This window comes from Lampris incognitus, chromosome 13 (assembly GCF_029633865.1).
Source record: "Lampris incognitus isolate fLamInc1 chromosome 13, fLamInc1.hap2, whole genome shotgun sequence".
Classification (NCBI taxonomy): Eukaryota; Metazoa; Chordata; class Actinopteri; order Lampriformes; family Lampridae; genus Lampris; species Lampris incognitus.
In genome coordinates, this window is record NC_079223.1 from 19,400,172 (window position 1) to 19,414,675 (window position 14,504).

Genomic DNA, 14,504 nt, shown 5'->3' on the forward strand with positions numbered 1-14,504 from the left:
GGTAGCTGCTGAACAGTGAGAGGCTTGCTTCATAGTGCCTCTGGCACGTTTGGTGGATCATGAGAAAATTGGGCTGCCGTAAGAGTGCTAGCCGCGATATGTGACTACCTCAAGTGCAGAATTCCTGGCAAACCATTTCATTCACATGACTGCGAATCGAAGAAACTCAGGAACGTCTTTTCCAGCTGCAGCGTATTGCACGGTGGAGAACTGGGATGAGTGCTGCATAGATTTAACAACGTGAGGGAAAAGGCAAAAGAAAATGCAACTGTGCAGCAGCAGCAAGCAGACTCAAAACATTGCAGCAATGCAAATGTGTATAGCAAAAGTAGAAAATTAAAATAACCCGTCCAAAATTATTAATCAGAATATGTTCCCTAATATGCAATCAACAAAAAAACAAATGTAAAAGATCTATTTAAAAAAAAAAAGCAAATAAAGGATGATAGCATCTGTCTTCACCCCTATAATGTAACATACAGCAGATCTTATGGGGCGCCTCGCCATCTCCTCCCCTGTCTCTGTACCAGAGTTCTCCCACCGCCGGTCTGCACGCCATGCATCTACCGACAGGATGTTTTGCTCTCAGCACATGGCCCTAGTGTTTTCACTCTCCCACTAGTGAAGCCTTTCAGCCCTGTGCACTCGTGTACTGAATATGACGTAGTGCTTATTACCTTCTGTGCTTGATACTTTAACAAGCCCGTTAAGTCTTTGACTTTCTTCACTTTGTTTTTGTTTTTGCTTTTGCTAATGGCAGATTTACATCTTGCATGCCAGGATGCTCATGGATTAAGCAGTGTTGCCGTGCATCGTTTCATGTTCATACCAAGAAATTTTGTTGTTTTTTTTTCTCTCTCTCTCCGTGCAAAATATGTGAGCTCCGTTATATGGCCAGTAACTTTACAAGCAGCTGACATGTTTTAAATGATACATGGAATACATGGTGTGCAGGATCTAAAGCTCAAAGCCATATTCACAGCAGTTGCTTTTTTTTTTTTTCTTCTTCTTCAATTTTCTCATTTGCCCCAAATATTTTTGTGGATGCTTGAATCCAGCCCTTTTAATCGTCATATCTTAACATCCCATTTTATATTCTTGTCTGTTTTTAAGTTGCTTTTGGCAGAATAGGAACATTCTTGCAGGAATGCAATGCTTTTTAAAAAAAAATCATATAGTTACATACAATCATTATGAATCTGGATAAAGAGAGTATGAGGGGCCTATTGATTAGAGAGATATCTTTATATTTAGCTTTATGTAACGTTTTGCATATTTTAGGTTGATTTGCATTTGCCCCTCTTATATTTAGAAATTTGGGGATGTTTTGGGGGGGATGGGGGGGAACGTGCCCATCCGCCAAGATGACGCACGAGAAGAGAACGTTCCCCAGTAAGGCAGAGAGATACTCAGTTGCGTCCGATTTGTGATTGTTTTGGTTCTTACAGGAAACACTGCAGTCACAGGGCTTTCATAATCGCTGATAAGGCCAGGCCACCCAGGAGAAAGACTGTTATGTCCAGAACTTCTTGGCACGTCCAGGGTTTGTTATTCCACCTCAAAGACGGATGATATCTATAACCTAAATCTTAGCTGTAAAAACCCCTGCTCGCTCTCATCATGTCAGTCTTGCGCTCTTTCGGCACTACGGAAAGGCGTGGGTTGCCATGTGGACATTGATTAGGGAACACGGCCTCTCCACTTTTGTGCTAATCTCAGTTATCGAATTAAAGAGGGAAATTTGAAATTGCTCACAATCGCTAACAGTCACTCAAGATGGTCTAAGGTCTAAAGCTGTATGCTTGGCCTATATAGCCTTTGCAGTGCTGCACACTGACCTCTTATGGGGCAACCCAACCTCAACTTGGCTCATATTCTGCAGTCTCCTCTGTTTTAAGATCCCTTCTTTTTTTTTGAATCCCCCCCCCCCCTTCTCCCCAATTGTATCCGGCCAATTCTTCCGAGCCGTCCTGGTCACTGCTTCACCCTCTCTGCCGACCCAGGGAGGGCTGCAGACTACCACCTGCCTCCTCCGATACGTGTGGAGTCGCCAGCTGCTTCTTTTCACCTGACAGTGAGGAGTTTCGCCAAGGGGACATAGCACGTGGGAGGATCACGCTATTCCCCCCCCCAGTTCCCCTGCCTCCGAACAGGCGCCCTGACCAACCAGAGGAGGCACTAGTGTAGCGGCCAGGACACATACCCACATCCGGCTTCCCACCCGCAGGCACATCCAATTGTGTCTGTAGGGATGCCCAACCAAGCCGGAGGTAACACGGGGATTCGGACTGGCGATACCTGTGTTGGTAGGCAACAGAATAGACCACCACGCCACCTGGATGCCTTAAGATCCCTTCTTGTTAATGTCCTCTGGTTACTGACAATATTTTGTGTTGCAGTTAGCGCGTGAACCTGGCAAAATACATTAGAAGTTTTCAATCTATACTATTCCAGTGTCCCCCCGGTGAGGTCACAGCATGGTATTATCTATCATACCTGTGAGTTACACAAAGCTAGGCATAGTGAGTAAAATCTGAACGAATCCATGGTAGCATATTGGAATGACGCACGTCTCCAGAAGTGATGGGAATCTCAAATAATAAACTATGTGGGTGATTTACGGTGATGTCTGTTGTGGTTTGTCGACATAAAGGAAATTGTAGTGGATTTAAAATAGAGTAAGATGATAGGCCGTTAATTAGTTGGCGGTTTGGATGTTACGATAATTCTCGTGATCTGATCTTGAGTGAAAACAATCGGCCTCAGTCATAGCTGATCTTGTTGAACGGTGAACCTTCGAGATGCTATCATTTATTTTTTTTCGGGTCCAATGTGAAAAAAGGGAGAGGCGTTTGGTGCATTGTTTTTTGTTTCTGTAATATTTACCAGCCATATTCATGTCAATCAAGCAGACCCTTGCGTGAAACAGCTGTTGACTTGAGTGGTTTGGGGGGGGAGTTCGTCTTAAGTACAAGTATGTTAGATACTCATGATGTAGATGTTGCTGTATCACCAAGGGCCCTACTGTCTGGCCTGGCTGGAAAAGACCCTGTTTAGCTGGGGTCATTCCTTTTCCATGTTTGTGCTTCGAAATATGATGTTGATGGGGAAAGTCATAACTATGCCTTTCACACCAAGGTTGTAAAGATTGCTGTAATACCATGCGGCACTGTGCTCTGCTGACTTGTGTACTGTTTTTTTTTTTTCCCCTGTGGGAGAAAAATTCTCGTTATATATTTGCACCTCGGTGACAAAGATTTTTGGTGTCCTGCAAGAGCCACATCTCCAAAACGGGTCATTTTCAGCCATTTAGATTTTCCCATTTCCAAATTCTCCATTTCCTTTCATTTTTTTCCCCACAGTTGACATTGTATTATTGATTGGATTTTGTAACCACAGTGGTGAAGTATTTTCCACCACTGTGAAATAATGTCAGCTCTTTGTTAAATTTGAGCTTGGGTGATATTGGGAAAGCAAATATCACAACATATTTGTGAAATACTTACTGTCTATTACTGACTATTTAACTTTTGGCCCTATCTTACTTTTAAACAGGAGCTATGACTAGCAATATGAACAAAATAATTATTGTGAGATTGGATAGATGCACTGGCGGCCTGTCCAGGGTGTCTCCCTCGCCTGCCGCCCAATGAATGCTGGGATAGGCTCTAACATCTTCGCGACCCTGAGAGCAGGATAAGGGGTTCGGATAATGGATGGATAGATGAATAGATGTAAATGAGGGCGCATTCAGTGATACCAGTCATAATTTAGATGGAATATCTAGAACTTATATTTTGACAAGTCATAGTATAATTTCTAATATCTAGCATTTACATGTTTGCTTGCAATTATTGCAGATTTGTTGATCTACAGGAAAGATAAACATTTGAATGCTCGTTATTTCTTTTCTTAATTTGTTGTGTATACTTGCATAATGTTCAGTTGTTATCATAGCAACTCAATACAATTTTAAAAAAAAGAAACAACTCGAGTTTGATATTTTAAAAAAAAACAGTTTTGGTTAGGAATCGGGTTATTTCCCTGGCTCTGAATTGCAGTGTTAAAAACATATGTAGCTTCTGGAAAACCCCTTCAAAAGCTTGGAAATTTGTTTTCCTTTTTTTGTGTGTTCTGCATTTGTATTCCATAGTGTGGCCACACAAAATATTCCTCTGGTGCGTGTTCACATTGAGTTTGACCAATTCCAGAGTTTCCACCCACCAGTTACGGCATATTAATCACACTTGAATTTGATATGTTTTGGGCATTTGTCCCACAATAAATGGTGTTCTCTCCTGTTTAAACATAACAAGATTTTTCGGTCTATTTAATCATCTCATCATTCCTGTCATTGCACCAGGGTCAGTATTTATGGCCACATAAGCCATAGTCTCTCTTTTGCCGCTCCTGACCCAGATATCCTCACAGATTGTCAAATCCATCTTGAGAACAGTGTCTGGGATACATCATTAGCATCACTACACAGGCAATCCCGAATGACAGATGAACACGACAATTCTCCTCGGAGAGCAGATATTTATTTTGTATTACCAGAGCGGCTGTAGCTTGAAGGAATCGCAGATGTGTTGAAGTTGCTAAAGGCTTGTTTGGGTGGTTGGCCTTCTGTCCCTAAACAGTTTACAGTGTGTGATGAAGGAGGTCCTTCCTAGTCTGTCTTTTTACCGGGAAATCACTTTATAACTGCAACGTGCTCTTAGCCTTGTGATATGTAAATGATATGCCAGTATTGACTGTTTATCAACAGGTATATGGCGATGTGGCCCATGCAATTCAGTGGCTCATTTTACAATCCTTTTGGCTTGCATGCTAATTCATTTGTAAAGCATTTGAAGTGTTTGAAGGTAACCAGTTGACCCAAGTGTGGAATGAATGTCTTAGTTAACCACTTCTGTTAAACATCCAAATATTTCTATTTGAACCATCAATTTGCTAAACGGAAGCTCAATCCAATAATAAGGATTATAGAAAATTGCTTGGAAAATTTTATCCCAAATCCGAGAATTGAGTGATCCCAGCATCTTTTCCAAACATAACACCCTAAGAAATGGAGATCTACAGACTTCTGGTCTAAGTGACGATACCCTAACATTTCCAGGACATTGGATAACCCGTGCATGATTTGCCTCACTTATGGTTACAGTGTGTATTTAACATTGGGCGGCTATAGCGGTTTCATGATTTTCTCTTTTCTCTCTTCTTTTCTCTAGCTGCCTCCGAAGGGAGAGTCAATGGTGGGGAGGATTTCTTTCAAAAGGTGAGTGTTGAGAATGCAAGTTGATAATGCCTGGATCTTTGAGTTATGTTCAGACCCACTCAGAAACACTTGTCAGAAATTATTGGTAAGGAAACAGATGTCAGGTGCCTCTCAAATTGGTCTCAACTGCAAATCAAAACAAAGAACGTTATAACAGCATTGATATGAAATCACTGCAGGGTTCTGATCCAAAAATGCAGCTGACACAACACTTCAGGCCTCTGCCTCTCTTAGGTTAGCTTATATATAAATCAAACTACTGTATCTCTTTTTGTAGCAACAGGCATGGGTGCAAGTCCATGAATACCGGGATGGCATCTAGCGCTTTACCTGTGCTGCCGTCGATAGGGTTTGTGGTTGTGTCAGGAAGGGCATCCGATGTAAAGTTTTGCCAAATGAGTATGCCGATTGACAAGACCATATCGGATTGGTTGAGGCGCCATACCGAATTGGTCAAGGCCCGGGTTAACAACGGCCTCCCCTGGTTTTGCACCCTCACGTACCGATAGAAACTGTAAAATCCGCTGTGGCGACCCCTGAGAAACGGAACAAGCTGAAAGAAGAAGTGTCGCTCTTTTGTACATTTGAATATGAATTTATCAGGGAAAGATTAATCCTAGGGATTTGGTGAAGACTACCTCAACCATGTATGGATTAAATTCTAGCAGTTATTCCATAGCTAGATAGGATACTTGAGACACACTCACCAACTGTAGGGTTGGGGGAGAAAGGGCAGAACATGCAGCAGTTGTCACATTGTTGTTCCTTATCTGGTGCGAGGGTCTAAGGACAGGATGTTGTATTGCTGTAAAGCCCACTGAGGCAAATTTGTGATAATGGGCTATACAAATGAAATTGACTTTACTTGACATTTGAAGGGAAGTCACTGGCATCAGTCTTGAACCTATATGATACAATGCTTATTGTTTTTAGATGTAAAGCACTTCATGAGCCTGGCTTTACATTTTTGTATTGTTTTAACAGTGGTGGGCCATGTATTTTACCCCTAGGCCTTCAGTGCTATGCTCCCGCAATTAAACTGCCTTCAAATAACCTCACCATAACACTAGGGCTATAGGTTGTCATATTGTGTGGAATAAAGGGACTTAGCATGAGGCTCATCACCTATGAGAGTTAAAAACACACTGATTGCTGAGACACGAATACACGGTGACAGAAACCATCAAGGATTTACCACTATTATTCAGTATGACAGGGTGCTGCATTACAAATAGACATCACATAGCCCAAATCAATGTCATTACCAAAGAAACAAGAACAAAATCACCACAACCAGTCACATTTACTCATATGACCGCCAAGCAAGCAAAAATGTCATAAAACACAAATCTCAGGATCCAACAGGATTACCCACAAATCCCAGCCAAGCTGCTGGGTCTAAACGCATAACCATGCACACTCGAAGTCATGGCCTGGCCACTGAATCTGAATATCATTCACACCAGCGGCAATGATTTAAAGCAAGCATTAATCTATAGCTAGTTAAGATAAAAGTTTAAAAAAAAAGATGCATAAAATCCATTCAACTTACTAAAGCTCCTCCTTTCTTTCTTTATAAAGAGTTCAGTTACACAGTTGTACAGTGGTATGCATCAGTTCCAATAAAAAACTAACCAAAAAAATCTAAAGCGCTACATCTAAAAATCTAAATGCCACAAAAAAGTTTAAATGAATCTTAGATATTGCCACACTACATGCTAACTGGTTTTACTTCAGTTAGCTAACTGGCCCTCCATTCACACGTGGCACACCACACAATAAATGCTGACGTAGGCAGCTAGGCAAGTTAGAAGGCTCCAGCATGTCAAAGAGTGCGCCCAACATGGCAAACTTGAAATCTGATTGGTTAAAGAATATGACAATCAACAACATCCCTATTTGCTTCAACAGCAGAGGGATTCCCTCGAAATTCTGAAGGCCACATGGTAGATTTTTCACCCTGAGACAGCACAAGGGGGAAAATCTGATTGGATAAACGCTCTAAGCTGCACTGGAAGCAGTGCAACTGAGGGAGAGTAGCAGTGAAATTATGTTAATAGACTGATTGGATTGAACCTTGTAAAACACACAAACAAAACGTATAACAGTAATGAAAATATACAGAAATATAAAAATATAATTTTCTTATTCTGACAATCCCTAGTCCAGCAGAGAAGGCCTTACTGACCTTTACTAAACTTTATGGTCCTCATTGGTAAGACAATTGGCAAATATTGTTTTTCTTGCACCCCCACCGCTATTCTCGCTTAGCCTCTCCCTTGTATTCTGTCAGTTAGTATTGTCCATACAGTTCTATTCAAGGTAGGATTTCACAGAAACAGCATCAGCTGAGATGCAAATAAGACGTACTCTTGTCACCTTTAACGTGCTCAAACAAATCAATCTTGATAAAAGTTTTTAAGTGTTTTTGATGTTGGCTAGTTTTACTGAATAGCTGGTTTGCTAAAAATACGATTCAGGTGAGCTAACTTAAGCTCTGAACTGGTGCCAAAGCAACTGTTTTTCTTAAATTTATTTCTGATTTTTACCTTTTTTCTCTCAATTTAGTGGACAATATCGATCCCTATTTTAGTTCAAACACCCACCCTCATACTGCATGCATTCGTCAACTGCATCTCTCCAGCCGGCGGTCTCGAAGGAGACGCCTTGCCACTTTCGTGACAAAGCGAATCCAGGCCGAACTGCTGCTTTTTCTAACACACACAGAGACGCATTCATGTGACGAACACAAGCCGACTCCGCCCCCCTCCCGAAGACAGCGTTGCCAATTATTGCTGCTTCATCGAGTCCGGCCATAGTTGGATCTGACGAGACCGGGGCGCGAACCCCGGTCCCCAGTGGGCAACTGCATCGACACAAAGCCGATGCTTAGACCGCTACACCGCTGCGGACCCAGGGTTTACCCAATTTTACTAAATATTTGGTTTGCTAAAAATACAATTCAGATGAGCTAACTTAAGCTCTGAACTGGTGCCAAAGCAACTGTGTAACAATGTCATGTCAAGCGTCGAATTAGGATGTTATGTAAATGACATCTAACGTCAGCCACTCAGTTGTAATTGTGCAGTCAGTACCAGGCCTACTTCCAATAACAAACTGGAGACAATCTCATATTGTATTGTTCACAACACTTGAAACTGTATGTCCTTGTTCTGTCTTGGTATCTCATTTTAGTCTGCAGTTTTGGTCTCTGTAAAACTTCATCATACAGCATTAAAATCAAACAAATGAGTCAATGTACATTATCTGTATTTATACGAAACATTTTGGCGTGCAGATTGTTTTTTTTTTTTTTTTTTGGATAATGGATGGATGGATGGATCCCCCCTTCCCTCTTTTGTCCTCCCAATTGTACTTGGCCAGTTACACCACTCTTCCGAGCTGTCCCAGTTGCTGCTCCACCCACTCTGCTGATCTGGGGAGGGCTGCAGACTACCACATGCTTTCTCCGATTCATGTGGCGTTGCCAGCCACTTCTTTTCACCTGACAGTGAGGAGTTTCGCCAGGGGGACGAAGCACGTGGAAGGATCACGCTATTTCCCCCAGTTCCCCCTCCCCCGCTGAACAGGCGCTCCGACCGACCAGGGGAAGCGCTAGTGCAGCGACCAGGACACATACCCACATCCGGCTTCCCACCTGCAGACACAGCCAATTGTGTCTGTAGGGACGCCCGACCAAGCTCGAGGTAACACGGGAATTCGATCCGGCGATCCCTGTGTTGGTAGGCAACGTGATAGACCTCCATGCTATCCGGATGCCTCAGACTGAGGTATTTTGAAGGACTGTGTGTGCGTGCGCACATGCACTATTGTGTTCATGGAACAAAATATGTTTAATACATTTTGTTGTTGTGCGGGGCAAAGCCAGAATATGAACTTTCCCTGCACAACCACAAAGATAAATGATCTCTCGTATATGTGAAAAAATGTTGAAGTTTCTTACGTGTCAGTCTTTTTTTTTCTTTTTTCATATGATCAACATTTTTTGAGTCATACTTTCCTCCTTGCGTGGTGGTATCCTGTTGATTAAGTGACCTACAAAAATCAAAGCCTGACTGTGCTCACCCCTGTTCAAAATCCTGTTTCCTGAATAGGTTGAGTTTTATACCTTGTAAATGGACTGTCATGAACAAAATAATTGCCATTGGTTTGTTTTAGAATTCACGTTTGTCTATTTTCTCTATTTATTTTGGAGGTCAGGAACTTGAGTTAATGAAGCTAAAGGTTTCTAAGAGCAAGCGCTGCAAAGCAGGCACTGCCTGAATCCCCTCCATGTGATCTTAACATGAACTCTGGATGTGTTTGGTCTCCGCCTCTTGCTGTGATTTGGGAAAAAAGTGGAGTTTAATGTTCAAGATCACTCCACAGGTATCCATCTCAAACAACAAAGCTAATCTGAGATGGAGCCAGTGTTGTTGCCTTTACTTTGACGGCTATGGATTTTAAAGCTGGCAGAAAGCACTTGCAAAGCATGGTGGCTATTAGGGGTAAAAATTGTTAATAATTAAATATGTGCAGCTGTTTGGGTTGGCGAGCTGGGAAGGGGCGGTGTAGGGGAGATGCTGAAATAATGTTTTTTCTGTGAAATTTCCCTTCAGAATAACTGTATTGTGTCGTCCTTGCATGATCATCATGGCATGCGCAATTAAAGCGAGAAACATAATCATGGCGTTGGCATCTGGTAGGGTGCCGTGAAAAGAAAATACATGAGGTGTGTATGTCCATGAGGTGAGCACTTTGAAATTGGTAAAAATGGAAAGTCTTAGTTGGACCACTTCCTGTCCTAACACACCCATGTACCACACACACTTAGTGAGGCTCATCTATTATACTCATGGTAGTTGAGGTTACTCATTCTCTCCCCCACACACACACACACACACACACACACACACACACACACACACACACACACACACACACACACACACACAGAGTCTGTCTCTGTCCCTCCTACACCATACTTTTTGAATGCGGTGTAATTGTAGCCTCACCAATGCCTCGGGAGAGATGTGGAGCTCAGTAGTTGATAGTCAAGACCAAAGCAAAAAGCAAAACAAAACGGCACTCTCTCAGGCCTGGTCTCCATGATTGATCAAGCCCTCTGAGTCATTGTCTGCAAGACTTCCTTCAAGTCCAGAGCAATGTTCTTTTTTTTCTTTTTTTTTTTAAGAGCAGGCAGTCTGTGCCACTTTAGTCTTCATTTAGTCATTGTGAATGTGTGTGTGTGTGTGTGTGGGGGGGGGCTGCAGACAAAGTGGGCACAAAACAAAGTGCCACAGCTGTGAAATGAACCATCCATGTGAATCCCTGCATCCCACTCGAGTCTCTCTCTCTCTCTCTCTCTCTCTCTCTCTCTCTCTCTCTCTCTCTCTCTCTCTCTCTCTTTCTCTTTCTCTTTCTCTCTGTCTCTCTCTCTCTCCACGACCCTGCCGAATTTGAATTCTGCCATCTGTTTCACTCCAGTCTTTCTCCTCTCCTTTCTCCTCTCCTCCACCCCTCTGCTCCCTCCCGCTGTCCCTCTTGATTGTTTCGTCTCTCCGGTCTGTTGTTGAACAGTTGATGCACCGTTGCTATCAGACGGCTAGAACAAGGGGCTTTCTCTGCTTGCTTGACAGTTTAACAGGAAGAAAACCAAGGATAAATAAACGGTTCAGCACTCTTCTTCTCCTAACTTTTGGGATGGCGGGGCGCCGCGTAGCACAGGCCATTAAGCCTTTTTTGAAAAGCTGTGGAGAAGTTGAGCCACGGGACTGCAACGAGCGGAGAAGCCAGGCTGGTGGAATAGATAGCTACGGACCTCAGAAGGAGCTTTGGAGAGGGTTTTAAGACGAGCGATGCCTTTGAGCTCAGAGCCAGTTCATCCCTCATCCGCCCTTCCATTTCTCCTTCCCAGGGGTTGTGGTTCTGTAAATAATGCCAGGCATGATATACGAGTGCCAGTGCTCTCGGATATCGGGCCAGACATAATTTATTCATTAGTTTGGTGGCACTGAAGCGCCTTGTAGTTTTGCTTTAGCAGAGGGAAAAATAGAAAATCTAAACACTGTCATTGCAGTATATACAGTACATGTTTGTAAGATGGCGGCGTTTGCTGACAAGAGTTGGTAAATTCTGTAAGGACCGGAGAGACTGGATGCCATCATGACGGGCTATATAAATAAAAATGGTTGGGCTTTTCAGTGACCTAAATCTGTTCATTGTTCTGCCGTCGCTGTAAGGGTATGTCTCCCTTGAATTTCAGCCGTGGCATGTTTTTGTAAAAGCGCCCTCTTTGTAATATGGATTACTCTGTCAAAACCATACTCCTGTTTAACCCAGTCCCTAGGCCGAGGTCTTAACCTTTAATTGTAATGGGACCCGTAGTGCGGGTTAGCACTCAGATTGTGAACATGCACTCAGCTGAGACCGTAAGGCCTCATGGGCATGGTCTAGCTTAGGCTGACGGCTCCCAGTTTGCTGCGTCGCTCGCAGTCCATCTCTCAACCCCACCAACAACCCCCCTAATCCCCCTTAGCCCTTTCTGTCTCTCTCACAAGCACACACACACATGCACATACCAGCTGAGTCAACAGCTGCACCGTTGCAGTATAGGACAGGAAGCAGGTCTTGCTCCTGCCATATTGATTGCTGTCCTGTCACACGCATACATGCGGACGCACAAGCGCGCACCCACCCACATGTACACAGTCACGTGTGTTACGACATTGCTTTAATGACATCCTGTTTGGGTTGAGTTACAGCCCCGCACACGTCTACCTGCGCCGGCACCTCTCTGTGAACCGGTCAGCGCTTCTCAAGGCCCAACTACGAAACTGATCACAACCAGAATCGTAGACGCGCGTGTGTGCGCACGTGTGTGTGTGTATGCATGCATATATCCCTTTCCAAACAGGGCGCGGTAAAAGAGAGAAGAAAGGGTGGAACTTTAAATGTATATAGTTAACTTAATTTGCGCAAATATCTTGACCCATTCGAGAGGCATTTGCCGGCCCCTTCATAAAAATAAACGCCATCCACCCTTTAAAATGGTGTGTGGTCTGTCAGAAATCACTCCCATCTGCCCAAGTGTGCCAAGAACAGCAACACTGGACAGGAAACAAGTTCCCCAGAACAAAACCCTATAGAGAAAAACTTAAGGGCAGCAGGAATTGAATAGGTTGTAAAAAAAATTTTCTTTTCTTTTCTTTTTTTTTTCCTTTTGGAAACTATAATTACATTTATCTGTATCAACATGAGCTTGTCGTTTTCATCGTGAGCTCCATCATTTTAACCTAGCTTTAATGGAGCGTGTTGTATTACCTCTGTTTCTGTATACCTGTTAAGACAGGACGGGAAAGGACATTTCTCAATGGGGGTCTAGCAGTGCATGATGGTCGATCATGTTATTATTCTCCCTTTGCTTTTGTAATTTGCCTCTTCACTAGGCCATCAGACCTCGTTACCAAGCCATTCAAAGCCTCAAAAGTTATCAATAAAATCTTAAAACCAATGCTAAATTTCACAGACAGCCAGTGGAAAAAATGCTAAAATAGTAGAAGTTTGATCCCATATACTTTTGCTTTGGTCATATCGCCAGTCTACTGGCCTGTGTATGGGGTTTTATTATTGTTGTTTTAAAAAAAAGAAAAAAGTGGCCTTTTTTCCATGATCATATTTCCCATTGCTGAAAATCCCTCATGTCCTATTTTCCTTTCAAATCTAGTCAGTGACTTTAAACACGTCTGAGAGCTGCAGCCAGTGGTAGATTTGCTTCACATGGGTAAAACTAAGGTCCTACTAAGTGCGGAATTGAAATGAATGGCTTTATGACAAAAAGCAGAAACCTCCAGTATTGGCACTTCGGCCTGATTTAAAAAAAGAAAAGAAAAGAAAAAAGAAACAAAAATATGAGGTGATGAAGTAATTCAGAGGAATTTGTCTCCATCACCAAGAACAGAATGTTCCTTACATTTTTTTCTTTTTCTTTTTTTTTTTGTGTGTCATGCAGCTGATGTTATCATGTCGTGACTTCTGTTGATGGTGGTGGATGGAACCTACATCTTCCATTGGGGGGTCTTATACTGACGCTGTTCTTTACCTTAACATGCTCTCATGTAAACAATGACAGGAAAGGTGTATACACAATGGTAGGGCAGTACTCTATAGGCTAAAATCGCTACAGTTAGGGGCCGATGCAAAATTATACATAAAACTGTACTTGTCGGGGCATCTGGGTGGTGTAGCAGTCTATTCCATTGCCAATCAACACGGGGATCGCTGGTTGGAATCCATGTGTTACCTCCAGCTTGGTGAGGCATCTCTACAGACACAATTGGCCGTGTCTGCGGGTGGGAAACTAGATGTGGGTATGTGTCCTGGTCACCGCACTAGCGCCTCCTCTGGTCAGTCAGGGCACCTGTTCGGGGGGGAATAGTGTGATCCTCCCCCGCTCTACGTCCCCCTGGTGAAACTCCTCACTGTCAGGTGAAAAGAAGCGGCTGGCAACTCCACATGTATCGGAGGAGAGGTGGTAGTCTGCAGCCCTCCCTGGATCGGCAAAAGGGGTGGAGCAGAGACCGGGATGGCTTGGAAAATAGGGTAATTGGCCAAATACAATTGGGGTGATAAAGGGGGGGGATCCAAAAAAAAAATTGAACTTGTCAGGTGTTTGTGCAGGGCATGATGCCATTGTGTGAAAGGCCATTCTAAGCAAAGGGTCATCAGTGCTGTTATTGCAGAGCAGAGGAGGGGATGTCACTAGGTGGGGTTGCAGAGGTTGCACGTAAATGGAGAATCATTGGTATATAAATGGATACTAAAACCGGAATTATTTTCACTTTGGTCGCCACCAATGATACTAGTGAACAGTCCTGTGCAGAACCCTCCTACTCATAAGCTAGAGCATGTGTATATGGTGCTCTCTCTCTCTCTCTCTCTCCTTTTTCTTTGTCTCTGTATTTGCCAAGGAGAACAGATAAATCTAACATGTAATTTTATTTTCATCACACAGAAAGGCTGTCGTTCCTCTTTGTTGAAAGTTTGAGCTCAGTGGAGTACTGGGAGTGAGTGCAGCTACTGCCAAATGATTTCATGAGAATGACTGCTTGGCAGGATCATTCTCTGCCATTCGAGGAAGATTATAGCCAAAGACCTGTGAGCGCGGGCCAAGAGCTCAAGTGAGAGAAAGAAAAATGCAACACAACATCAACAGGAGACATTTGTT

At 43.2% G+C, this 14,504-nt stretch overlaps 1 protein-coding gene across 1 annotated transcript in view; it reads left to right on the top strand.

The window, feature by feature from the left end:
• The window catches only part of LOC130122623 (protein bicaudal C homolog 1-like), a 91,236-nt gene that overhangs the window by 20,701 nt on the left and 56,031 nt on the right, over positions 1 to 14,504 (top strand). Inside the window, exon 2 of the mRNA XM_056291570.1 lies at positions 5,232 to 5,278. Coding sequence (XP_056147545.1) covers positions 5,232 to 5,278 — 47 coding nt within the window. The remainder of the gene's footprint in view (positions 1 to 5,231; positions 5,279 to 14,504) is intronic.